Here is a 27,609-nt window from a genome sequence, read left to right as displayed (position 1 = left end):
TAACAGGAAGTTAGTCGAGGCCATAGACTTCTCGGAGCAGTGCGAATAAGCAGGATCTATATCTGTTACGTTGAACCGTATTGTAAAAGACATGAATGGGGAAAAACAATGGGGCGGTCGGGAGTTCTGGGGAGTCGGGTTTGAGTTCGACCCGCAGTGGTTTCTGACCGAAGAAGATAAAGCTCTTCAGAGACAGCTAATGGAACTGTGTCGGACAATTCTGAGACCCAATGCAGTAAGTAAACATTTTCCTATCACATGTGTCCGGGTATGAAATATTCATAGATAATGCCGGGGTATATTTATAAATGCGTATAAAACGAGGGCTTTCACACGGAGATTGGTGGCAATAACATATAGTATTCTGTTGGCGATATGTTGATATTCTCACACCGTTGTATTTACTAAACACAGGAAGAGCTTTGATTTAGTAGGAATGAGAATATAGGAATACGGTTTACAATTAAAAGAATGCGTTGGTGAAGCGTTTGACAAGTCTGTCTAAACGTTTCTGACAACATTCTAGCTGTCATGTGCCACCAATGACATTCCAAACAGGGGGTTAAGTAAACCACGTAGTTATGGATGGGAAAGACTTGAATTAACAAGGTGGCTGAATGCTGGCTGGCCTTCCGTCCTCACAATGAGGGTCACAGCCGTGGTTATCGATCTGATGCCGGGACTGCCAGGCTGGCGACCCTCACCACAGCCTTATACATCATGTCTACACTTTCATATTGGAATACGTCTGAAGTTTTTAGGTCAAGAAAACGGACTGTAGCAGAGCTGTCTGCCGCTGGCACATTTCTTACAAGGGGCATAAACCTGTCAATTACAGCGCCTTTGTTTTGATACTTTCAATATTAAAGGAAACCATATCCAGACATTCTTTTCTAATAGCGCATAAAGATGCTTGCTGAAACCAAGTGATCAGGACCATATCACAATACAGTAAGCCAGTATCACTAAAGTTATTTCTGTAGTATAATAGTTTTTTTGGTTGTTTGTTTTGGGGTTTTTTTCTACCATTTTTACAGAGCTTTTATTTCTTTCTTTTTACAAAGAATATCGCATCGTTCCCGTGATCATAAAACCAAATAATAAATATCTCAATACCAGAGCAATGTCTCACTACAGTCACTCGCACATAGGAAGGCCTTGCAGTAACCTGCGGATGGTCGTGGGTGTCCACCGAACTGTGTAGGCCTACGTCTGTTTCCTCGCACATTAATGCTGGCCGTTGCCGTATAGGTCAAATATTCTTGAGTACATCGTAAAACACTTGTCTAATAAATAAACACTAATGTCAGATCAAGTAAGGTCGTTTCGTATCATGCACTGTGCTATTGTTGGTCCCTTTTACATGTTATTACGTATATCGGCATTCGTTTCTAATATTGTATTAGCTGAAACGAATATTGATGAACACGACACCAAAATGTAAGTCACTAAGTCAGTCTCACTAAATTCACCACTAGTACATATATTCATTGATTATTTTATTTATTTTATTTGGTTTTCTACGCCGTGGTCAAGAACATTTCACTTACACGACGGCGACCAGAATTAGTACATATATAACCGCTTTCTGACTTGTCGCTTGTTGGTTAGCTATAGGCCGGTATTTATGGACGCCATCTTTGGGCTCGGCATGTTGGTACCAGAAAGGTTGACCCTCAGCTTTACCACACAGTAACTCGTGGCCTCCTGGCTAGATACAAGTGAGGGATTTGCGGGATCGGCATGTTGCTACTAGAAAGGCTGATCCCCTGCGGTATAGAATGTTATCTTGTGAACTCAATTGATTGAAGATGAAGAGCGGCGGCTTGGTCAGACTTCCCGGTGAGGTTGCGCAATAGTCCTACTGGTGACTTGGGAGTACGATCATAAAATCCGTTTGTGGTACGTCTTACGTCCATGATTTCAAAGGCCAGCTGTTTCATTTTCTAAAATGACGTTGATTGTACCATAAACCAGCTTGGCTGGAGGATTTGGTTGGTTTATACAAAACAAGAGAAGGTTGCGGAGCAGCTGAATTGATTCGACCACGTGCTTGGTGTGCGGATGGCCGGGTTTTGTCGGCGGTGTACAGTGGAATGTGGAGATGGCTGAATGAGCCGGACATTCAGGGTTGTCGGTATAAAATCTGCACAGGGGCATAGTACAACAGAACTACTGGGTATAGAATTACACGTCTATAGATAACACGAGATACACGCGTAGTACACACGGGTACGGGACTATCAGACATATGTGATCATTCAGGCAGATATACCATAATTTATGTGATCGTGGAAGCCGTTTTGAACATACAAGTATATTAGACATTGACACTGAAATACTGAACAGTATAATGTAGTATACTGTGTCAGGGTTTTGGGCGCATAGAAATATATACAGTATAATTATCTGGACATATTGACTTCAGGAGCTAGGAAATGTTAGTCGTGGGCATTGAAATATACGTACACGACCAACGAAACATGGATTAAAATACAAGAATGTTTTTTAGATTTTACTCTAAAATACTGATAATCAGTAAATACCGCTCCTGACTGTGAAGTTGTGACAAATGTCCGTTGTTTTTCCATAGATGAAAACTATATATGGGAGTTAATAATAAACGTATTTCAATCTGAAATGGTAGTCATAAACATTGACTTAATAATAATGCCCTGGGGCCTCGTGCACAAAGCTTATTATATAGGCTAAGTCGACCGTAACTACCAAGGCAACATATGTGTTCAACATGTCTTGCCATGGTAGATACAATCAGCTTAGCCTACAATGGCTTTGTCCGAGCGGCCCCATAAGCTTTGTGGAATAAAGCATTAAAAGAAGAAAATGGCCTGACGTGAAGTCATCTAATGAACTACATGAAAATTTACCAACAGATGTCCGGTTAAAGTGTGAATGCGGTGTAGACTTTTCCGAACTGTCAATCAACAACGCACAGTTGACTAATCATAGGCAGTATTGTTGCAAAAAGGTGAGCCGGATGTCCCACATACTGGTTACAAGTAAATGTTCAATCTTTTTTTCACGTCATGACGTCATAATTGCTTTCACGGGCAATGGACTGGAAAGTAACTTTGTCATGTGAAGGGGTGATGGGACATCTGAAGTGTTGCATTCATCATTTACATCATCTTTTCGGTGGCATTTTTAAGCTGGTGGTAACGCTCAAAACCAGGTTGATTATTATAGGCCTAGCTATATGCCACTCAAAGAAATGTAAAATGAGATTGTGTGTCCATTATTGTCAGTAGTCTGTCTGAATGGATGTATGGTATAGTTAATCAAACTTTTATCGTCAGTCCAGTAACCGATGCCTTCTGGCGATCCGGTAGCGACAGTATTTATATGTATGTATGAGAGACGCAGATCAAGTGTTGTTAAAAGGCAGCTCTATAAAACACGAATTGCCAGCTGTGTGTGACTGAGTGAGTCATATCATATAACAGAATTACTGATCCACGGCGCGCGTCCGCGGGGGGGGGGGGGGGGATTTCAGTGTAAATAAGCCAGTCCCTTATGCAGTCCTTCTGTATGATAATATTTGGTATGCATCGTTAAACTTGATTATACAGCCTGGACAAAGTTTCTACACACGGCGGCGTTCAGATTCATGGGTGCATGTGTGGAAGGAGAAGGAGTTGGGGGAGGCAACTGTATTATATGTAGTAAACATGACCACATCTTGGCTAGATATATATGAGGACTTACGCTGTAATCGAACCAGCGAGAGCGGAGTTTGAATCTGCGACCTCACTGATTGGCGATTGATTCAGTGATGGTCGTCAGTGTAGTCACTCTTTTATATATGTAGGTCTACATCTAACAAATACAACAATTCATGAGTGGCCAGAAACTAAATAAAGATAAATGAAAAACACACATTTTAGCATTTCACTGCCCTTCAGTGTTAATGTATACACTTTCCGTCAATAAATGCGACAAGGGTAGTGGGTTTCCCCCGGTTTCCTCCCAAAATAATGCTGGTCGCCGCCGTATAAATGAAATATTCTTGAGTACGGCGTAAAACACCAATCAAACAAATAAAATAAATAAATGCCAAAAGGTGATCAATCTGACGTACAAGGACCGAGTTGCAAGTAGGCTAATAGTCTACTAGGCCTAAAGACACCATGCTGTCCCAGGAACCATATACTGAGGTAACGTAATGATATTCAAGGTCATGGTCGCTACATGTTATTACCTTTAAAGAGCAACTGTTATAGAGCACTTTACAGAGACCGACATAGAGCTGATTGCTTGCAGTCTTGGTGCAGTGCCAAGATGCGAGGAATAATGAAACCCAGTCCATTGAGCCCCGTTTAGTCTTGATCTCCATTTGTAAATTGTCACACTGAAGCCATTTACCTGGACTGAGCCGGTAACATAAATGGTTTAAGGCGTAGTGAAGTACCTGTAATGGTTCTATAGCGTCAGCCTGGCCGACTCCGGACAAGACCCCAAACACTATCATATTAGCTGCGATAGCAAATCATGTTTACATTTGTCGTCTTGGAGGACAGAATCCAGAGTGTGGAGAAAGCCAATAGTGGAACTTAAAAGCACAATATAAGTAAGAGACGTGAGTGCCCCTAACAAGATATGTAGTGTGGAGGAAAACTAATAATGCTTCTTAGGCGGGCAAGGGATAATCCAAAATTTCTTCTTAGAGGGACAACATTTAAGAAGGGAGGGCATCCTCAACAGTATACAGTATGTGAAGAAAAGCTCACTGACCAAACATTGCCGATTAAATTTAGAAGAAGCGTTGCCGATATAAGCTTGCAGAAAAAAACACTTCTGATAAAGTATACAGACGCTGAGACAGAAGAGTATCCTATATATATATATATATATATATATATATATATATATATATATATATATATATATATATATATATATATATATATCCTAATTAGGGCAATTACTTCCAGGTAATCAAGGATGTAAACTGCGTTACAAATAAAGTATATTAAACACTGCTTAGCTATATGTTATCAGGCCCTTTGGCTTTGTTCGTGAAGATGGCATAAAACCAAGATATCCCTGGCGCTAGACGCTGAAGAAATGTGTTAACGTCCCAATGGATAACAAGCCCAAAACGGCTTCAGTTGCTAAAAATCAATACTATGTGGCAGGTCGAGCCTATGGTTATGCTACTTTCCTCAGTGCGTGAAGACTGCATTGGGAATGAGACTTCACCGTTATATGGTTTCTCAGGAGGGAAGTTTTATTTCTGTCTACTAGGGCATATAACAGGAAATGTAAAACACATGAGATACATGGCATGACGCCGAGGGCTTCGGTGACTGTATAAGCATCGGGATCTGACGGAACCGCATAGTATTTACTCCTCGGAAAGGCGAGATCTTCAGTCTTCAAATTTGACAAGAACAACTTCCTGGCTCCAGCTCCCACTGCTCGGGCTACAGTGTTTATTTATTTATTTGATTGTTTTAACGCCATACTCAAGAACTTTTCACTTATACTTGTGAGTATAAACCTTTAGCAAGTTATATACTGACGAAGTTTTTCATATGTGATACACAGCACACTATATTCATGGAAGGCAATCTTCAACGAGCTGTAGACTACGCAAATTGTCCCACGTGGCTTCTTGTCAACAGGACCCCACAAGCGGGGTGATAGCCTGAAAATCAACTAAGTCACTGTCCACGACTTCGTGTGTGGCTACAGCTGTAAAGCAGGGAGTTTTCCAGGAAAATGACGAAAGGTGGTGGTTTTGTCCGAATTCTGCAAGCCATAAGCCTGACCACCCACTTATGTGAAAAATATTCTTGAGCATGGCGTTGAACACCAACGAATGATAAATGGATATAATATCTCGCTCATGTTGATCCTTTTTATGGTTCTCTGCTACTTTATGGGCATCAGAAAAAGTACAAAATGGCGACTGATTTTGGGTGCAAGTTAAAAGATGAGTTAGCAGTTTTATTTGATCATTTCATTTTATTGTATCAACCATATAATTTCTATGTAAATAAGGCGGAATTTGTCACAAATTCTGGCCAAAGCTGTATAGTCATTTTCCCTTTGGAACTACACTTCAAAAATTAATCAGGTAATTTTAACAGAAAGTCTGGTGTCTGAGTGATGCTAAAATGTATTCTGTTATTATAACGCAATACTTTGTCATATTCAACATAATATTCAGTTAGTTCAATAGAAACTTTACGTTGAATCAATAGAAGACGTGTGTTATATTCAACAATAATCTGTTGCAATCTGTTAATTTTTAGTGTAATGAATTGCTACCAATGTACGGTCACAACAACTGTCACTCCAGCGTGGACCCGTGTAACCATGGTGGCGGAAAACGTGCCCCATTGCTGGGAATAAATATCGAAATATGAAACCGAGTTCTGATCTACCCAATATGATAGATACGGGGACACTGGGATAAGTTCTCATATTTTAGGGTAGTCACGTTTCAGAGTCTGGGCATCCAAATTACGAGCGCTATTTCAACGTAACTTACAACGGCCTTCTGAAGCTAATCTTCCAGCGGTTTCCGAAGATAACTTACTAGCGCTTTCTTAGTCTCATACTACACAATCCTACTCAGAAACTTGATTAATAGCTTCATAACCCGAGACATTGCTTTCTTGACATAAAACAAATTTTATCAATAAAAGTGACTTATTAATAAAGTGCTACTATTTGTGCACTTACATGAACAGTAAGAATAAAGACCCTCACCGAGGTAAATTGACAGGAGTCCCTTTTTCGCCAGTTATGTGTGACTATTTAGCTGGTTTTACTCTCTAAGCTGTATTTTAATTTTATTATGTTACAAATGTATGTAAAACAAGAAACATAAATGTAAAAAAAAAAATGTAAACTAAAAGTATTTGACTGTATTTTTTTTAAAACTTTACCCAGGTTAAATCAGACGAAAACTATGTGTACCCACGTGCAAACCTCAACGCATTGTCGACCCAGGGGCTTCTGGGATTGATCGTACCCAAATCCCTTGGGGGTATGGGCGCATCCCACCGGACGGCTGTGATGGTGGTAGAGACGATAGCACGGTACGGCTGCCCCAGCACAGCGCTCGTCTATGGTATGTCTGTCCCCATGGACGTCTATCTGTTTTAAAATGAGGATAGTAGTAGATATTGAAACAGATATCTGACGATGCCAAGGGACATCTAAAGTCCCTACTTTTTAAGCATTTTACACAAGAGGAGGTAGTGTTAAAACATTAACTGAGTTCCCGAACAAATTATGGACGTTTCAAAGTTTTTTCCCGCTGCATTTTGGAATAAAGAATCAAAAGATCGTAACATTAGTTAAATCGCATTTTTTCATTGGAGTTTTACGACGTACTCAAGAATATTTCACCTATACGACGGCGGCCAGCATTATCGTGGCAGAAAACCACGATCATCCGTAAGTTGCTGAAAGACTTTCGCGTACACTAGATAAAATCGTAGTGCCTCCATGCTGGTATATTTTGCATTACTTATGTGTTACAGCCTATGTTAAGGTATCCGTGCCATCAGAGTTTTTTCGTTCTCCAAAGTCGAGAAGAATGGCAAATTATGACACATACCAAACATTTTCTTTGTAGGAATCGGCTTGTTGTTTAGTTTACATTATAATCCGTGTCTAATGTTACTAATGTCTACAACGCCATTCTTTTCAGTCATGCATTTGAACGCATGCTCAGCTCTGCTCTACCGGCATCACAACAACGAGACGGCCAAGGATATTCTGAGACGCCTGGACAAGGACCAACTAGTCGGCACTCAGGTGTCCAGTGATCCTTCAACAGGTGAGCTACTCAGCGTGTTTACAGACAGTGTCCAGCTACAGCAATGAAGTAAGCTACCAGGCAAACCATACACTTACACTCTCACATCCTACACTGACTCACAGACATCGTGCACACAGAAATGGCCTACAACAGTGAAGTGCACTACCCGGCAAACCATACACTGACAGACATTGTGCACTCTCACATCCTACACTGACTCACAGACATGGTGCACACAGAAATGGCCTACAACAGTGAAGTACACTACCCGGCAAACCATACACTGACAGACACTGTGCACTCTCACATCCTACACTGACTCACAGACATCGTGCACACAGAAATGGCCTACAACAGTGAAGTACACTACCCGGCAAACCATACACTGACAGACATTTAAAATGGTACATTTTGCTACATCGCTTGCCGCTCAGCACTGAGAGGTTAGAACAAGGAAACAGGACTGGGTGGCCCGGTGTCAGTATAATGTGTCTGGTTGGTGTGCGCTGTGTGGTATCTTTGGCATGATACTTCAGTGACGACAGCCCTTTGGTGGCATGGAATCGCCCTACAACAAGAATGTGTACACGCACTTACTGACTCTTCATCGTCATATGACTAAAACCCCAAGCACTCACAAACTCCCTGAACTCACACGCATAGTTATCTCATACACATGGTACAGTCAAAGAAATCCTACACCTGTGGTTTTATTGGAATATTATCGCTGCATATCTTATTTAGTTACCTGTATACACGTCATTCCACAATCAATAACAAGATAACATGAACATTTTCCAATTCCGATTTTATGCAGAGGGATATTGTTAGAGGAAGGTGCGCCATGGCACCATGGATATTGGTCAGCTCGTACACTGTTCAACTCGTATACTGTCCAATACTACATTGGTGCCGATGCACAGAGAGGGACTATAGTATGATTTACGACAGTGATAGATAGACTGACAAAACCAAGCTTAGATATGCGGATAGCCCACTAATATGATTAAAGGTTATTCCCATGGAGTCAATATAGAAGCATTCCTGTACGGGAAGCTAACAGCATGGGCATTTATTTGTCGGGAATAAAAAGCCAGCTTGAACTCCACTTAACCAAGAAGATAAATTTATTTATTTAATTGGTGTTTTGTGCCGTACTCAAGATGCTTTGCAGTGTAACAGCATATTTTTCAGTTTCAGAAAGGACATGTCCACAGTGCAGCCGCTATCTTGATTCCACCTGATATACACAAATGCTTTCTTTTTGGTAGGAGGTCATGTGTGGTATCCGCTGTCGTCCAAATGTTGGCAAATGGAAGACGGTACATTCAAACTGCTCAAGTTTGGTTCCTGGGCGACAAGTGCTGGTTATGCTGACTGGTACGTTGTCCAGACAACCAGTCCCGGCTTTAACGGAGACTTCTCCAACCTTAGCAACTTCCTGTGTATGAAGGTGAGGCTTGACAACTTCACCAAATGAATAACGTCACTTATTACCGATATAACGTTAATTCTTTGATTACCAAATAAACATCACTAGTCATTGATAACTGATAACGTCACTGATAACTGATAACATCAGTGATTACTAATAACAGCACTGATGACCGATAACAGGACTGATTACTGATAACTGCACTGATTACTGATAATTGCACTGATAACTGACAACTGCACTGATAACTGACCAATGTATTGATCACCTACAAATGCACTGATTACTGCACTGGACTCGAATTCTGACAACTGCTACAATGATTTTGGTAATTATGAACTGTTTACCTGGGCCCCCCCAAAAGAACTGCCTGTCCGTCATGGCACAGGTGAACAAGGTATGGCGTTAAACAACAAGCAAACAAAATAAAGAGGTGAAAAGTAAGTTATTGGCGGATAAGGTTATTCACGCGCAAAGCTTATTTGCACCACAATTGTTAGAACCCTAGAGGAAGTGAAAATTTCCTTGTAACCGTTATCACGGCTAAAACTGTACACTTAAAAAAATAATCTGTTAGTTGAAACAGAGAATCTGTTATCTGCGTGATGTTTGAATGTATTGTGTTATTATATCACAGTATTGTGTCATGTATTCAACATAACAGAATAATGTGTGTAGTGTTTAACATAATAATCTGCTGTAATAACAGAATACATTCAAACAATCACTCGGATAACAGAAATTCTATTAAATTTAACTCATGTGAAAGCCACCCAGTGAGTACACCTGCATTCACAGTTCGTAGGCTCGTCAGCACGACTGCTAGTCAGGACATCAGGGAGTTGTTGGACAGCATGTAAATACCCTATTCAGACACCGCAGAATTAATAAACTGCGGAGCCTGCCTTTGTCGCCCAGTTAATGAGTAGTTATTAACAATGTGTTCGTATATTTGCGCTGACGTTCTCCAAATTTTAAACTCACGTAGGCTACACGCCTTGACACTATCAGCATGGGCTATATGGTGATAAGAACACATCATTTTCAGTAGATCAAGAACGTCTAATAAAATACAGTTAAAATCACGGCAATTTTAACGTCATTCTGGTTAAGCCTTGTTTTATGGGGTCATATAAGTTGAGGCTAGTTTTTAAACATTTACAAGAAGTTAGAATATTTATTTCATTTATTTACTTGATTGGTTTTCTTACGCCGTTTTTAAGAATATTTCACTTGTACGACGGCGGCCAGAATTATGATGTGAAGAACCCAGGGGAGATCCAGGACCGTCTGCAGGTTGGTGACAAACTTTCCCACGTACAGCCGAAGTTTAATAAAATCTCACAACTGGGGTAAATTGACAAGAGGTCGGATTTCACCGATTACGTGTAATCATTTGCCATCTATCACACTGTGGTCACCTTATATGCTGATGTTTTTTGTACTGTCATCGTATTATTGAAGTTCGCCAGATCCGTGCTTTGAACTGACGTGGACTACATGCATTGCTACTTGCAGAATTTAAGCTATATACTGGCTTCCAGTGTCGGTATATAGACTGTAAAAATTATTGTGTGCTCATATTCATTTATTCTTCATACACCCCGTGGGTAAAACACAACCCACATTTTTTGTAACCTTGGTCATGCGCTCGCGGCACTAACGTTTAGGGTTAAAAGGTTTCTGCTTGCCTCGTAGACATTCAGCGACCAAGTATGCTGGCCGCGCTGCAGTATTTATAATTCCGCCATGCAATAAGAGGCAACAATTCGACGCCCAACCCTCCAGATGAGTATAAAACCGTCTGGGGAGGAGAGTGAGTGGGGATGTAAGGATGACACGTCACTGGTCGATTTAGTCTGTATATTTTAACCCTAGGCAAATACGACAATACGGCTCTTCTACTCCATATATGCCTTGAGACAAACACACGCCCAGACAAACACTAAATATGGCAATGCATATTCCACGGAAAAGCTTTCTACAGTCTTTCTATATGCTATAGGACATGAAAAGCGATGAAAACTGTATAGGCTTTGATACCAGCATGCGTACATGGAGACAACAAACCAGGGAGTAAAGGCTACAAAAAGTAACAGCATTGGAGGCGAATATCATTTACTGTTTATCTGCACCGCGCTGCATAGTCGGTCGACGATACAATACCTCACACATGTGTATATACAACACAAGTGTATACAAGGCAACATTGCAGCTCCAAACAAATAAGCCAAATATATTGTGAATTAGACTTTAGCTTTAAGTTCATATTCTTCTTTGCGTGTACAGGGATTGAGTTTTTTCCCTTAAAAACATTTCATTCTTCAAGACAGGAGACCAATCAAACATGTTTAATAAATTTGCATTTTTTGTTCGATGGGGAGACCAGTAATGTATTCTTTTCACAAACAGATCTCTTCATGGTAAATTAGATATTAGCCAGCGCACATTTTATTAGCAATTCCAAACTTTCACATTGATTTCAATTTCCGACTCTGTGGGTTGCAGGATGAAGTCAGAGCGAGCTGCGGGGAATGGTCTTCACTGGGCATGCGCGGTAATCAATCGGGGCCTGTGGTCGCAGAAGGGCTGCTGGATGCGGAGCGTCTATTAGGACCCCCAGGTAATGACTCTAGTCCTGTCCAGATCTGAATACTATTTTCACAGGTGTTTTTACATATGCTAAATGTTGTCTTAAGTCAGGATCGACATATTGTCCGTAAAGCTAGACGTTTGGATTTATAATGCATTTGTCTTTAGGAATCATAATCAAAATCATTCGGCTTCCAAGATACACTCCAGTAGCGGAACCTTTAAAGAGCTTAAAATACAACAACGACAAAACACAGTGAATAAATACACATGCGTAAATACATTCGGATTGACGTGTTGATGCCTGCAGGCGCTCATTAACTTTCCATAAACGAAAATGTTCACGTTTATTGCTAGAATTCAGACCTAATGGGTCGGTGACCAATAAATATTGGTGTCTGCCTTGCTCAAGCCTCGAGAAAGCAACCGTAGAAATCCTGACAAAAGTTGGCCGTCAAAATGTAGATGTCCCTATCCCAGCAGCTGGGATTTGTACCAAGCAACGTCAAGGGGATGTCACTCACGTGCACATCACTATCTTACACATTGTACCCTCTCGCCAAGTATTTCCACCTTTCATCAAGAAAATCATGGAGACTGTTCAGGTAATTTGCATTATTTTCACACTAAGCGCCGAAAAAAATTGCCACATAGTTGCAAAAAAAGGAAAATAGGAAAAATACTAATAATGTCCAATTTAGCTTGTTTACACTGTACAGCGCTTTTGAAGCCGGATATCGAAACTAACCTGTTCAATGTGACCATGAAGTTCGCCTGTACCTCACCAGCTGAAAAGTGGAACTGTCCTGCGCACACTCACCGGTTACAGGAGACATTTATTAGCGGTGGCACGTGCATATGACGTATGTTTCACGTGAGAATTGTTTTTCACTTAGGCTTATATGATTTGCAGAAGTATAAACTCTGTCTGAAGTGGAATTCCCAAGACAGTTGCCGAAAAATTTGTGATATGATTGTGTTAATATGAAAAACACATATTTCTGATGTGTACGGCACGTGCTTGTCTATACACTGGTACACAAGTAAACAAATAGACTTCTTAAATATGTGTTTCAGAAATACACAGTATTGGTTTGTTCATCTACATAATAGGCGCATAAACGTATCTGAAGTATTTTTGTGAAATGTTTCAATATTTTGTGAAAGCAGAAGTCTAGGGTTTGTGTGATTATTTAAAATACTTACTCGATATCAAATTTTACTCTTAAATACACAATGGTTTTATGCACGCAGTTGGCGCTTCTATACTAAGTAGAGTTTTATTATGATTCGGCTAGTCAAGGAGTTGAAATTACAAAAGGTTTATGGTGTATGTGAAAGTATTTAATTTGCGTTTTTAAAGAAAACATAAAAATACGTAATAAATTTATTTCAATGTAAATTTGTTTTCATATCGAAACATATGCATTTAATCTACATTGTTATAATATTTACGAATATATTTAAAATATAAATATGATCCAAATTGAGGTTTAATATATTTGTTGGCTAAAAAGAACAAATTCTACTGCAAAAATATGTATTAAACCTGTGTTACATCCTCATTTATGACATTTTTAAGCAAAGACTATGAATACAAAAGGTGGTCCCAAATACCCACCATATAAAAATTATTTTCGAGTGTCTTTTTCTCCTTAAGGAAAAATCGGGAAAAAAAAAGGACCACATTTAGGAATAACTTTTCGCACTCTTTCATCTGAACGTTACGTCATTTTTATGTTTTCTCCGCCTTTAAAGCATGTAAAGGTACACATCGCAAAAAACTTCATTCAAAGGCAGTCAGGTGTGAACACGTGTTCGACATAAACTTCAGACACAATGTAGTGCTTCTTCAGAAGATTTAGCCTGGAGCCCTGCGTATCTAACATATCCTAATTCTTTATATTTTTAGGACAGATATTAGTGCTGAAAGCAAAGAATTACATTCTAGTTTTGGGGGAAAAGTAAAGATATGGATATGTTTTTCATTCGATTGACTAACCATGTGTAAAAAAGAAACTATAACCTACTACTACTATTCGTACTACAGTTACACGTTCATTGGCTAAAACGAGAAGACTAGGTGTACCAAAAATTACAAGAATTACGGTATTTTTTGTAAATTTTTCTAAATTTTCTAAATTTTCTAAATTTGTATGTTAGACTAATATGATTTAAATTGCAATGGTTAGAAATGCATGCAGGCGCTGTACGTGTGTGGTAGTGGCAGTTAGTGTGTTAAAGCATTAGCACGATGTTTGTGCCGCAATTTGGCGTCCATGATATGAAATGTGGACGAGTAACCTCTTTTGCAGTAGCTGAAACTGATGAACATTTAGATAGTCAAATATTTGGATATAGTTACACTCGAGTAAAAAAAATGTCTTGTAAGTTTATTTCTTTTGACGAATGGAATGCTTAAGGGCGTTTGATTTTTTTCGGCGAGTACACATATAAGTGGATAAAAAGTTATCTGATCGCAGGAAAAATAGCATTGGCGACCCATGACACTGTAGACTAAAGCAGGGTGTCCCATGGTAAAGGGAGATGTTATCGCATCAGTAACAGCCAAAGTGTAAAGAAAAAAGCATTATGGAACAGAGCGTATGTATTATATATTATAAAATAAGAGAAACTTCCTTGAAATGTGATGTGTTAGAGAGGTGTTTTTCTCTGATGTTTATCTGTACAAGATGAAATAAAAAGCATTTTAAAGCCATGTGTGCCGACCTAACGGCAAGAGAACGGCAACGGCATCTAGAATATCTGACATTCCACTTAACCCGGTGCTAGAGGCTGTATATTCATCATGTTGAATTAGATCGCCACGTTGGAAATATAAACAGAAGCAATCAAATCACAACTGAAATATAGTTTGGCCACTGAAAAACATATCGTGAACTTGGCTTGGTTCACGATTTGGGTTAAAACTGCATGAATCCGTCCTAATTTCTTAATTCATATATTTCCATAGGCCTTTGGTAATTTATGTTGAACGGCGTTGTTGTGGAAATTGGCCTCGCGATTATTGAGCCGAATCGTCCATTATGAGTGACGAATTTTATACAAATGTCTGTGTTGACACCCAAATTCTAAACAACTAATCTGATCAATTGACGGATTTCTCTGTTTTCTGAGAGGTGACAGAATATATTATTACATTATTGCTTCAAACTTGCTTTGTTATATTTGGCAAAATTGTTCTCTTATTCCACCAGAATGTTTCTCTTAGTGCAACGGAGTATTGTGTTGTCCAAAATATAATATTGTGATGTGGCATTAACATGATCTATTCAAGCTTCACTCACAACACATGTCATTATATTAAATTTAACGCATTAGTTTTTAACGTGTATTTTTCGTAAAATCTCGATGAAGGTAACGTCGTAATTTCTTTGGGAATTTTGCGTCACTAGGGGACGCTGTCCAGTCTACACGGGAGTGTTCGGGCGCCATGTTCCTGCTGTTGTCCTCGTGCTGCTGGAATGGTATCGCCATGGGCTGTGTGGACATTGCTAAGAAACACGTGACCAAGAAAGGCCATGCGGACGTTGGGCTTAGAGTATGCGACTATCCCACCATTCAGGTACGTGTCAGTTATTTACGTACTTGACTGCATGGCTGGTGTTTACCACCGACTTCAGTGAGTTTGTACTTAATGATGGCAGTAAAACTGACCCTTTTCAGACCAGTGCAGGACCTACTGTTTTTGACTGAGTGTCAGTCCATGAAATCACCAATACTGCTCCATATTAATTTCACTATTTCCAGATGAAACAAGCATTCTGCAATTATCATTTTCGCGCTATATATCTACTACCGTCTTGAGTCTTCAGAATAAGACCTGCAACTAGGCCTTAGTGAACAACAGAACAAAAACTGCCATAATTTTGTTGAAAATAGACCAAACCACCCGAAATCCGAAGATGCTCTGTAACTCGTCATGGTGAAACCATTTATTAAACCTGTGTTCAGTGCCACGAACCTTCATGAAGCAAATCCGGAGAACTGTGAAGGCAAGACACAAAAGTCCATCAACTTTACTAAGTATACTTTTATATAACTATATTGTCTTAGTATGGAATCTAGATAAGATTTGAACCAATCTGTACTTATATAATTATATACGTCGCCTGATTAACGGATTAACAGGTTAATGGACATATATCTGTGTATTACAAACAGCTTGTTTAAAGGAAAGTAAAGGTTAAAAAGATACGGCTTTTAAAATTTTCGTGTGCACCTATTTTTCCAGGATTATTTTGGAGAATCTATTGTCTCGACCAACTCCTGCCGACTGGCTGCCTTTTCATTGGCCCATGCTTTGGACCAAGTCACCGAGAACAACGATTGGTCCATTTACAGAGAGTCGCAGATATTGCCAAGGTACTGTAAAAGTCAACTCGTTTTCTTTTTAAAAGCAGCTTGTTGGTTAATCAGTGTCTAAGGCTTTTTTTTATATTGATTTGATTAACGTGAAGGTTGACCGCAATAATTGCAATATACTGTTAATTGTAGTAAATCGACTTCTATTCCCATTGTTTCCTGTTTTTTTTTTTTTTGGTTTTTTTTTTGGTTTTTGTTTTTGTTTTTCTTTGCTCATGAAGCTTAAGCCTTGCACTTACTTTTCTCTCACTGCAAATAGTCGGTAAAACATTCTCGTGTGTTTGCTTCGTATTAATTTTTCAAAGAATCAAAACAATGAGTCTACTGATGCCTAGATTTTTAATTTTCTGTTAGATAACGAATATTGTTTGCCATAAATTCATTCATGCTAAACTGGAATGTGTATTGTATGATGGGCAATGCTCTATGTAATGGCTGACCATGTATTATTGGTTGTAAAGCATTTAGCATTTAGACATGTTGACATACCGGTACAAAATGAACTTTTTTTAGGGAGGAATAGGTGTTGAATATGATACGCTTAACGCTGTGTCGTATGGAAGTGTTGAGAAAAAGCGCAGTTGGCAGTTCACTTTTTATGTGCTTGTTTCAAATGGTACGAATTCATGGTACAGAGGAGTGACTTTCAAACTGGATGTGAGGGACGAGGGGTGAGGGGAATGCGTTAACGGAAAGGAGTGGCGTGGGTAAAAGGACTGAGTGGTGAATCACTGTGTTGAACCGCAAACTGGATATAAAACTGACGCGGTTGGGGGTGGGATGTGGAGGGTTTCACTTGTGCTGAAAAGGACAAAAGCTTTTGTCATGGATTTTTGTCTAATACAATAGTAGTTATCACCAAATACAGCTTAGTACAATACCTCATGGCTGTCAGATACCAAGTCGAACGTCTTTTCCTTCGGGATAGGCTAGATTTGGGTGTTATAAGAGATGCAGGCTGCTTCAGCCTGGCAACATGTTACCGATGGCTTCCGAGCGAAGCGCAAACCGTAAAGGGCATCTTCATGTTTGTGCTGTAAAATTGTTATCTATTCGCTGTAATTATGTGACATGCCTGCAGTGTCAGGCTTCTCCCTTATCTAAGCACTACCGTAAACATGCGATTTTCCCCAGTAAAACTTGTCTGTGACTGCCAGTCTCCTGGAGTGTTTTATGGTATAGTGTATGTGATATGGACGCCTTGTTGTTGCAGCTTTGGCTTGACTGGGGAGGTTTGCTCTTCATGGTTATCGAAAATGTAGTTATTTTCAGGTCGCGGTTAATTTACTGAATATATTAATAGACCTACCTTTTATACGTCGACGACACCTGACATTTGTAACCAGTAACGACTGCGGCTGTGAATCAATGGTTGTTTGTCTGGATATTATTAAAACATTTTCTCACTACCTTGTGGATATGCTTAAAGCATTTTCTCACTGCTTTCCTCGTGAAGTCCAGGTATTTCTTTACTAGTGGTATTAATTAAGTTAAATGAATGTTGAAGTAGGCAAGAACCAGTCATTTGGGTATAAAGAACCATGGCAGTTGTCTGTTTGGTACACGCTGGGAGTCACCGTGACAGATGTCTGTTTAGTTCATTGTAGGAGTAACCGGGACAGTTGTCTGTTTGGTACACAGTGTACCTCGCTGTGGCAGTTGCCTGTTTGGTACATAGTGTGCGTCGCCATGGCAGTTGTCTGTTTTAATACACAGAGTCCGTCGCCGTGGCAGTTGTCAGTTTGGTACACAGTGTGCGTTGCCGAGGCAGTTGTCTGTTTGGTACACAGTGTGCGTCGCCGTGGCAGTTGTCTGTTTGTTACACAGTGGGCGTCACCTTGGTAAATGTCTGTTTGGTGCACATGAAGTCACCTTGGCAGTTGTATGTTTTGTATAACGTGGGAGTCACCTTGGCAGATCTGTTGGTACACAATGGGAATCACCGTGGTACTTATTTATTTGTTTACACCGGAAGTCTCCGTACCAGGTGTTTGCAATGGTACACAATGATAGTCATCATGACACTTTGTTACACAGTGGGATATCGATGAAGTTGGTACGCAAAAGGAATCACCTTGACAATTGTCTGCTGGGTAAACAATAGAAGTCACCGTGGCAGTTGTCTGTTTGGTATACACTGGGAGTCACCGAAGAAATTGTCTCTTTGTTACACAGTAGAAGTCACCTCGGCAGTTGTCTGTTTGGTACACAATGAAGCCACCTCAGCGGCTGTCTGTTTGGTACACAATGGAAGTCATTGCGGCAGTTGTCTGTTTTATACACAATGGAAGTCACCGTGGCAGTTGTCTGTTTGGTACATAATAGAAGTCATTTTTCTGTTTGATACACAATGGAAGACACAGCGGCAGTTGTCTGTTGGATACACAGTGGAAGTCACCGCAGCATTTGTATCTTTGCTACATAATGGAAGTCATTGTGGCAGTTATCTGTTTGGTACACAATGGAAGTCGTCGCGGCAGTTGTCTGTTTGGTACACAATGGAAGTCACCGCGGCAGTTGTCTGTTTGATACACAGTGGAAGTCACCGTAGCAGATTTCTCTTTGGTACATAATGCAAGTCATTCCGGCAGTTGTCTGTTTGGTACACAATGGAAGTCACCGCGGCAGATGTCTGTTTGATACACAGTGTAAGTCACCGTAGCAGATTTCTCTTTGGTACACAATGGAAGTCATCGCGGCAGTTGTCTGTTTGGTACACAATGGAAGTCACCGTGGCAGTTGTGCGTTTGGTACACAATGGAAGTCACCGCAGCAGTTGTCTGTTTGATACACAGTGGAAGTCACCGTGGCAGTTGTCTGTTTGGTACACAATGGAAGTCATCGCGGCAGTTGTCTGTTTGGTACACAGTGGAAGTCACCGTAGCAGTTGTCTGTTTGTTACACAATGGAAGTCATCACGGCAGTTGTCTGTTTGGTACACAATGGAAGTCACCGTAGCAGATTTCTCTTTGGTACACAATGGAAGTCATCGCGGCAGTTGTCTGTTTGATACACAATGGAAGTCACGGTGGCAGTTGTCTGTTTGATACACAATGGAAGTCACCGTAGCAGATTTCTCTTTGGTACACAATGGAAGTCATCGCGGCAGTTGTCTGTTTGGTACACAATGGAAGTCATCGCGGCAGTTGTCTGTTTGGTACACAATGGAAGTCATCGCGGCAGTTGTCTGTTTGGTACACAATAGAAGTCATCGCGGCAGTTGTCTGTTTGGTACACAGTGGAAGTCACCGCGGCAGTTGTGCGTTTGGTACACAGTAAAAGTCACCACGGCAGTTGTCTGGTACACAATGGAAGTCATAGCGGCAGAAGTCACGGCGACAGTTGTCTGTTTGGTTCACGTGGAAGTCACTGTGGCAGTTGTCTATTTTCTACACAATAGAAGTCACCGCGGTATTTGTCTATTTGGTACACTATGGAAGTTACCGTGGCAGATGTCTATTTGGTACACAATGTAAGTCGCTGTGGCAGTTGTCTGTTTGGTACGCAGTGAAAGTCACTGTGACAGTTGTCTGTTTGGCATTCAAAGTGGAAGTCACTGTTACAGTTGTCTGTTTGGTACATTGTAGGAGTCATCTTGGCTGTTGACTGTTTGGTACACAGTGAAAGTCACCGCGGCAGATGTCTGTTTGGTTCACACTGGGAGTCACAGGGACAGTTGTCTATTTAATACACACTGAAGGTCACCAAGGCAGTTGTCTGTTTGATACACAGTGAAAGTCGCCGATGCAGTTGTCTGTATAGTACGCTCTGGAAGTCAATGTGGCAGTTGTCTATATCTTTTAATTTATGAGTTTTGTCGGGCAATCATACCTCGGCATTTGTTCGATAAATGCGGTTGGATTGGAGTCAGTTGTTTTGATATCAAGCATGGTGTTTTTCGTTATAATTGACAGAATAGATACCACGGCGTGTTTTCCCAGTTCCATCGCTATTTGTATAAAGCGCATACAATATTGGCCTATAGACCGTATCGTATATATGTTAATTAAAGTATGTATATTATAACGGTCGGATAAAATGTGCTAGTATCAGGTATTATTCTCTTGGTTTTATTATCTAGCGCTCATTACATTCTGACGTGAGTGGAGAGGTAGATCTAAAGGATTACTGTTCGTCAAGGTTAAATAATTATAGATAACACCTCAGGAGCACCCTGGTGTGATAAATCCACCCTGGATGTGTGGAGGCAGTTTCAATGGTTGGATAGGTCCACCCTGGCATGTATGGAGTATTCCGTGTATAGGGGGTAATTTGGGCACTGTGGGAGGATCGTAAGTACAACCTGTTGTAAAATATTTATGCGTTGTCTAATTGACTGTGAATATTTAATAGGCTTTGAATCGATATAGAGTTGACAACAGGGGAACATCTGTTTCGTTTGAGATTAGCTTCCCACGCCCTTGATACGTGTAGAGGATGAGCGTTGTTGTAGCTAGACCTTCTGAACTTTTCACATCAGCATTTTGGTGGTGCTTATGGAATGGTTAAAAAAAACAAGAAAAGAAAAACAAATTTGTGTCTATGATAGATAAATTTTGATATCTATCCTGCCATTCTCAAAGTTAGGATGGCTGTTTTCATTTTTTTCTCTTTCCACAGTTCAACAAGTTTTCCAATGGAGGGCAATATGCACTTCCTTCGATTCATCGATCACGGCATCTCGTTTGAGGCAGATTACAGACCTGGTATACTTTGTAGTAGGACTATCCTTTGTAGTATATTCATCGACAAACCATAAAACTATTGTATACGCTTACGGTCTTTACCAGAACGTTTATTCACCAACAAAAGAAGTCCCATGTTTGTCTCATCTAAGAGTGTAATTGGAAACCACTGCCTTCCAACTCAAGTATTCTTTGCTTTACGTTGATACACGTTGTGGTAGAGGCCTAAAGGTGATTTAATAAAAGTCAAAAACTACAAATAATAGCGTTTTCGATTTAACTGACCGCTGATATTCATGCTGTTGCTACTGTTGGATTTACATAGTTATCGAATGTTAAGGACAATGAAAATAGTTACAATTGCAATATATCAAGTGTTTTCGTTCATAAAATAAGCAGGAGGATTTAAACGCCAAAGAAATATATACAAGAAGCGAGCTAAACACTATCAGATTTAAAGTCTGAGAAGTAACAAAAGCAACCATTCCAGTTTCGGCCGTCATACGGAAAACGGGAAACAACGTTACGAAATTTAATATGCGTATTTAAGATCAGAAGATGGAGCCTAAACGGTTGGTCTGACATCAGACGTCGGTGAGACATATCCGTTTGCAAACCGCGTTTGCTTAGAAAACGTGGCGGTTTCATTCCACTTATACACTTATAAGGAAAGACAATTGTGACTTTATTTCGACAAGCAATTAACGAACATAGTGGTAATTTTGAATAGTACTTGGTAATAGTTACTTGGTTTTCTGTCCTTTTAAACTACGCTGGAATGAATTGCGGCACGTTCTGGGATCATTTGCTCGTCAGTAAATCTGTACTCCTCATTTGCAAAGTACTCCGGATTTGTTCGTCTCTTATCTAATCACCGTGGCTGAGAGTTACGTATCGACTTGGTGTTTTATATCCTAGCATACACACCAGGGATTCCCCAATACGCATTGTGTTTCTGTGGTTAAAGGTATTGTGTCAGAACGACATGGAGTATCTACAGCTGTTCCCCACTGCAACAACATCGTTATGTCCTGAGCGATACTAAGCCAGGACCCGATACAGACCCGTATTTATATATACAACACAAATATGTCTCTGGTAATCGGTAACTCAGACAATGTGTACTGTATCCGTTTTTTTTTTTTTTTTTTGGCACATGAGAAAACATTCAGAAGCTGATGATAGTACTGCGCATCCGGCGAAATCATGGGGATCGTAGTCAACCAAAGAACTGTAATCATAGATTAAGTAGTCATGCGAAAAACTGAAACCATGCACATAGTCGTTATATGAAACACTGAAAACAATGATATCGTTGTCAGCCAAAAACACATTAAAATCGTGCACATCGTAGTCAACCAAAAAACTGTAATCATAGATTACGTAGTCATACGAAAAACTGAAACCATGCACAGTCGTTATATGAAACACTGAAAACAATGACATCGTTGTCAGCCAAAAACACATTGAAATCGTGCACATCGTAGTCAACTAAAAAACTGAAATCCTAGACAACTTAGTCATACGAAAAACTGAAAGCACTGACATCGTTGTCAGCGAAAAGCATAATGAAAGCATGGAGGTCGTAGTTATCCAAAGAATGGAAATCACAGACAGCGTAGTCGCACGAAAACTGAAACCATTCACATCGTAGTCATCTGAAACACTGAAAGCATGAACATTGTTGTGATCCAAGAACAAAATGAAATCGTGGGCATCGAAGGTTAACTGAAAACCTGAAATCATGAATATCATGGTATGCCAAACAGTGATATCATGGGTATTTTAAAAAAGTTCAAGGCATAGATATCGTAGTTACGATAGAAAATTATGAACAATATGAAACTGAAATGAAAGACAGCAGTCAGGCGAAAACTTTAATCATCGACATCGTAGTCTTTCAAAAATTAAGTTATGGACATCTTGGTCAGTCCAGACATCAAATAATGGTGACCTCATAGGCTAGCCGAAAAGTAAAATAATGAACGTCTGTGTTATCCAATAAAAATTGAAATCATAGTCATCGGAATCAATCTATAATTCAGTTCAGCCTTTCCGGAACTTTAAGAGAATGCATTCGAGTGTTTAGTCAGACTTAGTCTGACTGTTGGAAGAGAAAATGTTCACACACGCACGCATGCACACACGCGCGCCCTTCACGCAGGCACAACTGAAACGGTAGACATGAATATCGGCGAGTCGTTAAAAGGAAAATGCTATGATTAGACTTGAAAAAAAATAAACAAAATACCAGTAAATAGATAAAACACATAACAAATTATACACCATTGCCGAGAACTAACAACATTCTTTGTTTTCTCAACAGATCCAATTTCACACGATGGTTACAGATGCTGAAGTTTGACACGTCCAGAAATGTGACCACAGTTAGTCAGCATATGCTGCACAGCTGTGGCGGGACCGGCTACAAAACTGACCTAGGTACGCACAATAATGGATGGCAGATCACTTTAGTGATTGGAGACAACAGCTTTTTCATATCATGATTTTTGTAAAATATAAATGTAAATATGTGGGCCATTCTCACCGATTTTGGTCGGGTACTGTGATAATCAATGCTATTTAGAGTTAAGCTCTAGTCTTTAAATGATTTTAAATTGGCAAATTGGATACATTCCCAATTGACATTAAACCCCAAATATATTAACCCAAAAATGTTTTACACGTGGTAATTATTCTAATTTTTTTTTTTTACATCAGGTCTGGAGAGATTACTCCGCGATGGTTTTGCCGGCTGGGTGATGGGGCCGTCTAATGAATACATCCGCCAGACTATCGGTAAAACGGCACTACTTGGGCCGGAAGCTGTCGACCCATGGTAAGCCCATGAACTCAGATTTCGTCCCTAAAATATATTTGAATAAAAGTAAAACCACATACAAGAGAAATGCAATGGGGAACCTTCTCTTGCTCAGTAGCGGCTTGGGCCTTTTACCATTGTTCTCTGATAATACATGGGTTAACGGTTACCAGTTTGCCCAAAAATCTCCATTGCAAAGGCTTGATTTAACAAAACACTACAGGGCTTTGGCCCAAATTACTTTAGGCTTTAAAGATTCTTCATTGATTAGTAAACGACACAATTTTATTTTTGAATTTGTTAAAATTTATATTTGTCTTAATGTTATATTAATGTGTTTTGCTTCTTAGGGCGGTCAGAGCTGATGAGAGAAAGCTGGCCACGGAGGTGAAACGCTTGACCAAAACTCAAAAGGAGGACTTGGTTCAGAAACTCTTGTATGAGCTACGCTTGGAAGAGGAAAACAGCCAGAATGATGCCCAGCCGAACGGCATGGATGACTTCGAAAACCCGTTCAACATAAGCCCTCCGCGGATCTTCGACGATGGCGTAGACGGCGTGGTTTTGTCTCCCATCAGGGCGACTCCGATGAAGCTGATCAGCGTTAAACAGCTCACGGAGGACGGCACCGTGGCTAAGATGCTGTTCGAGTCGCTGGAGAAACGTAGTCACCTTGGGACGTATCCGGGTCAGTACGTGAAGCTGTTGATACCTGATGAAGCCAAGCCTTCCACCCGGTACATCTCGCCGACGTCCCCTCCAAACCTGTCCGGCAAGATGGAGGTGGTGGTCCGATATGAATCTCAGGGGGTCATGGCAGAATTTCTGCGCAATTTGGAGATAGGTAAGAAATCTATGTGCTGAAGCACACATTCGCGTACCAGCCGTCAAACAAAATGAACATTCCGGGTCAATAATCGCAAGGCCAATTCCCGAAATGACATTTAAAACATACCAAAACAGAATTAAGCAAGTATATAAAGTAAAACTTTGGAACTGAATTATGAAAGGACAAACAGTCTATTCCAGCTAAAGATCTACATTTGGCAAAACACCAGATTGAAGGTTTGGCGATTTCATAAATTATCTTGCTACAAGAGCCGCCGTTATAAAAACAAGACAAACTGGATTTGTTTCCGTGTCTCCTCAGTCAAATACCCTTGAGAAATGCCAAATAAATGGAATACCTGGAAAACTGCCAAGAATACAGGAAATATACCATTCAAGCTTTGTACACTTCGTATGAGTTTGGCGTGCCTCTTTGTGTTACATTCTGTCAAGTCTGGCGGCCAACAAAGGTGCGAAAATGCTTGATTCATGGCGAAATGCCCAGACTATAATTTAACCAGTCATCCAGAACTCTGCACCGCGCAGTTATAACCTGCAACACTTGCGCTATTCACTGTATCAGCCTCTCAATCTTGCCAGAAGATACCATATTTCTTCTAAAGTTTGGGACACCTGGTCTACTCATTTTGGCCAGTATATATGTAATTCTAGTGGGAATACTGAGTTTATTTTTTTCTTAAATGATAAGACCATCTATTGAACTAGATACTCTTATCTTTACTTTTCCAGAAGACTGGTAAAGAAATGTAATATTTTACTTTCAACACTACTAATATCTGTGCCAAATTTTAGAAGAATTAGGGCTGCTCAGTAAATGGATATATTTTGAAAAGATACTTAAGCATTAAAACCACAACGCCACATTTTAATCACGCCACAAGATCATATAGCTAAATATGATATTTAATAAACTCCAGTATGCACTACCTAGGGCTTTATATGTATGAGGTTGAATAAATGTAAACAGTTGTAGTTAGCGGTTATTGAGCCTTATATGCGCTATGATATGGTATATGTTATGACACTGATCAAATGTATGGGCCTAGAACATTTATTGCGTCTTTCCGGCTTAAGTGAAAACGGTTGATACTGTGTCACTTCACATAACTCCGTACTTGGTGGATTTTCTTATTTCTTTAGTGGTTTATGATGCATGTTGTCTTGGAAATTGGCCTTGTCATCATTGACATGTAGCTTCCATTATGGTGGACAGTGAATGTTGTAGTATATGCCATGGTGCCTAGATCTAATACAAATTCGAACTCCAACGATGATTGTAATGAAAGAGATAGACACCCTGTCAAGCTAAACATCAGATGCTTTCACTGATTCGCATTTGCGATATCGTTGCAGGTTCGGAGGTGGAATTCGAGGGACCGTGCGGTGGGTTTGAGTACGAACCAAACGGCGTTTCCCACCTGATCTTGCTATGTGGTGGCATCGGCGTCACTCCTGCCATCCAGATTCTCCGGTCAGTCTCCATGGACAGCTCCGACCTCACCAAAGTCACCTTGCTGTACCAGGCTCGGGATTTGGACCAGTTAATCTTCAAAGAGGAGCTGGACGAACTGTGTCAGGACAGTCGGATTAACGTGGTCTACACCCTGCAGGAGCCGGATGCGAGTTGGACGGGCGCAGAAGGATCTATTGGTAGAGAGCTCATGTGCAGCAGCCTTCCAGAACCGAACGGTATTACGCGCAAAGTGGTCGTGTGCGGTGGAACAGCATTCTCCATGTCCGTTCTGGAGGCGTTAATGCAGCTCCGATACCGCAGCCAGGACGTATTTGTGTACGGTCCGTTTGGGGTACAACAAATACAGGCCGTGTACGGGAGGAACGCGCGACTATCTTCCCAGTTCGTGAAGTGAACGACAATCCGGATGACCAGGGAGCCTGAAGTCTCCATCACCTAACATGGGCTAAACGCATACAGTGATAATATAGTGATATAACCTGATGGTCCACTCGATATGTCTTCTTGTTCTTCTAGAATATACATTCAGTCTTCTCGATTTAAGCTCCACCGCGTCCAGAAACTCTTCCAAACTTAATGAAACCGAGCTGAAAGGGGGCGGAGATCTTCTTGAAGACTATCTTTTATTCAAGAGGCTGCAAATCGAGTTAGCCTCAAGTGTCCATAGAGCCTCGATCTGTTCCGCTCGCTTGTAAATGAGGTAAAAGGGCAATTTTTTCCAGAACTGAATCTTCCCACTGCTTGATACTTAAAATCACTACTAACTTACACAATGACCAAAATATGCACTCTGATGCTTCCTCTCTAAACTTAACAATCGGAGTGGTTTACGTAAGCCCTTGTGCCCATACCCTTTTATAAATCATACGTTTTTCTGGTGGGATATGTCGGACAATGAACCCAGATTTTATAGGTGGTTATGAAGCTATGAACGAAAACAGCCCTTTTACATCCTTTGCTAGAGAGCTGAATCTTGCTTACCCCATAGACACAATGGCGCTCAAGTCGTATGGTCTAAATATACAGCCACAAGCCTGGAATGCTTAATGTAAACATACCCCTGGATACATAAAAAAACATATCTGATCCTACAGCTTTCTGGTAACGGAAAAATCTCACAGTATGTAAATATGATGATGTCACCTGGTTATGGGTTTTCGCTGCATACAAGGGTGCATATGATATTTTTGTTAAAGTAACCTACCGCCTTTTCTTATTGTGCACATAATGTTTGTCATTATGCAAAATGTACACGTTTAAAAATATTTTTTCCATATAGAAATTTGTACCTAAAGAAAATGTTCTGCGATTATTGGTAGATAAGGAATATATGTTGCGTTTGTATCATGGTAATTATTCCATTTAATTACAGGTGTAAAACATTTGTCAATATTTAACACCTCAAGATATTTCTTAAATTTCATTTTCAAATTTTCAGAGTTTTAGGTAACAAGACAGGTAACTGGGTTTTCTTTACCGTTTATTAATGCCTTTGTCAGATGAAAGTTTCCTTTGCATTACTGTAGCTAATCATGCTAAAAATATATGTATAACAACGTGATAATGGTT

General features: G+C 40.2%; 1 protein-coding gene across 2 annotated transcripts; it reads left to right on the top strand.

Annotated features, from left to right (window-relative positions):
- LOC135479046 (uncharacterized) lies at positions 1-27,439 on the top strand. Of its 2 annotated transcripts, XM_064758757.1 has the most exons (11): positions 1-235; positions 6,922-7,102; positions 7,688-7,816; positions 9,070-9,251; positions 11,742-11,856; positions 15,242-15,411; positions 16,081-16,211; positions 23,223-23,338; positions 23,618-23,735; positions 24,068-24,561; positions 25,920-27,439. In XM_064758757.1, the coding sequence occupies exons 1-11, from the start codon at positions 92-94 to the stop codon at positions 26,432-26,434; spliced, it is 2,295 nt and encodes a 764-aa protein (XP_064614827.1). In that variant the 5' UTR covers positions 1-91; the 3' UTR covers positions 26,435-27,439. The 2 variants fall into 2 exon arrangements, with proteins under 2 accessions (XP_064614827.1, XP_064614828.1); XM_064758758.1 differs by lacking the exon at positions 6,922-7,102 and having other exon boundaries at positions 101-235.
- The last annotated feature ends 170 nt before the right edge of the window (positions 27,440-27,609 follow it).

The sequence above is a fragment of the Liolophura sinensis genome, chromosome 12, assembly GCF_032854445.1.
Source record: "Liolophura sinensis isolate JHLJ2023 chromosome 12, CUHK_Ljap_v2, whole genome shotgun sequence".
Taxonomy (NCBI): Eukaryota; Metazoa; Mollusca; class Polyplacophora; order Chitonida; family Chitonidae; genus Liolophura; species Liolophura sinensis.
Note: the sequence above shows the minus strand (reverse complement) of the source record. Positions and strands in the feature narration are given on the sequence as shown.

Excerpts from the sequence above, each read along its gene's own strand:
- LOC135479046 (XM_064758757.1), top strand. The coding sequence starts at position 92 with ATGAATGGGGAAAAACAATGGGGCGGTCGGGAGTTCTGGGGAGTCGGG. Across the intron at positions 236-6,921 it reads CAATTCTGAGACCCAATGCA|GTTAAATCAGACGAAAACTA; the intron begins GTAAGTAAACAT and ends AACTTTACCCAG. Across the intron at positions 15,412-16,080 it reads GCGACTATCCCACCATTCAG|GATTATTTTGGAGAATCTAT; the intron begins GTACGTGTCAGT and ends CTATTTTTCCAG.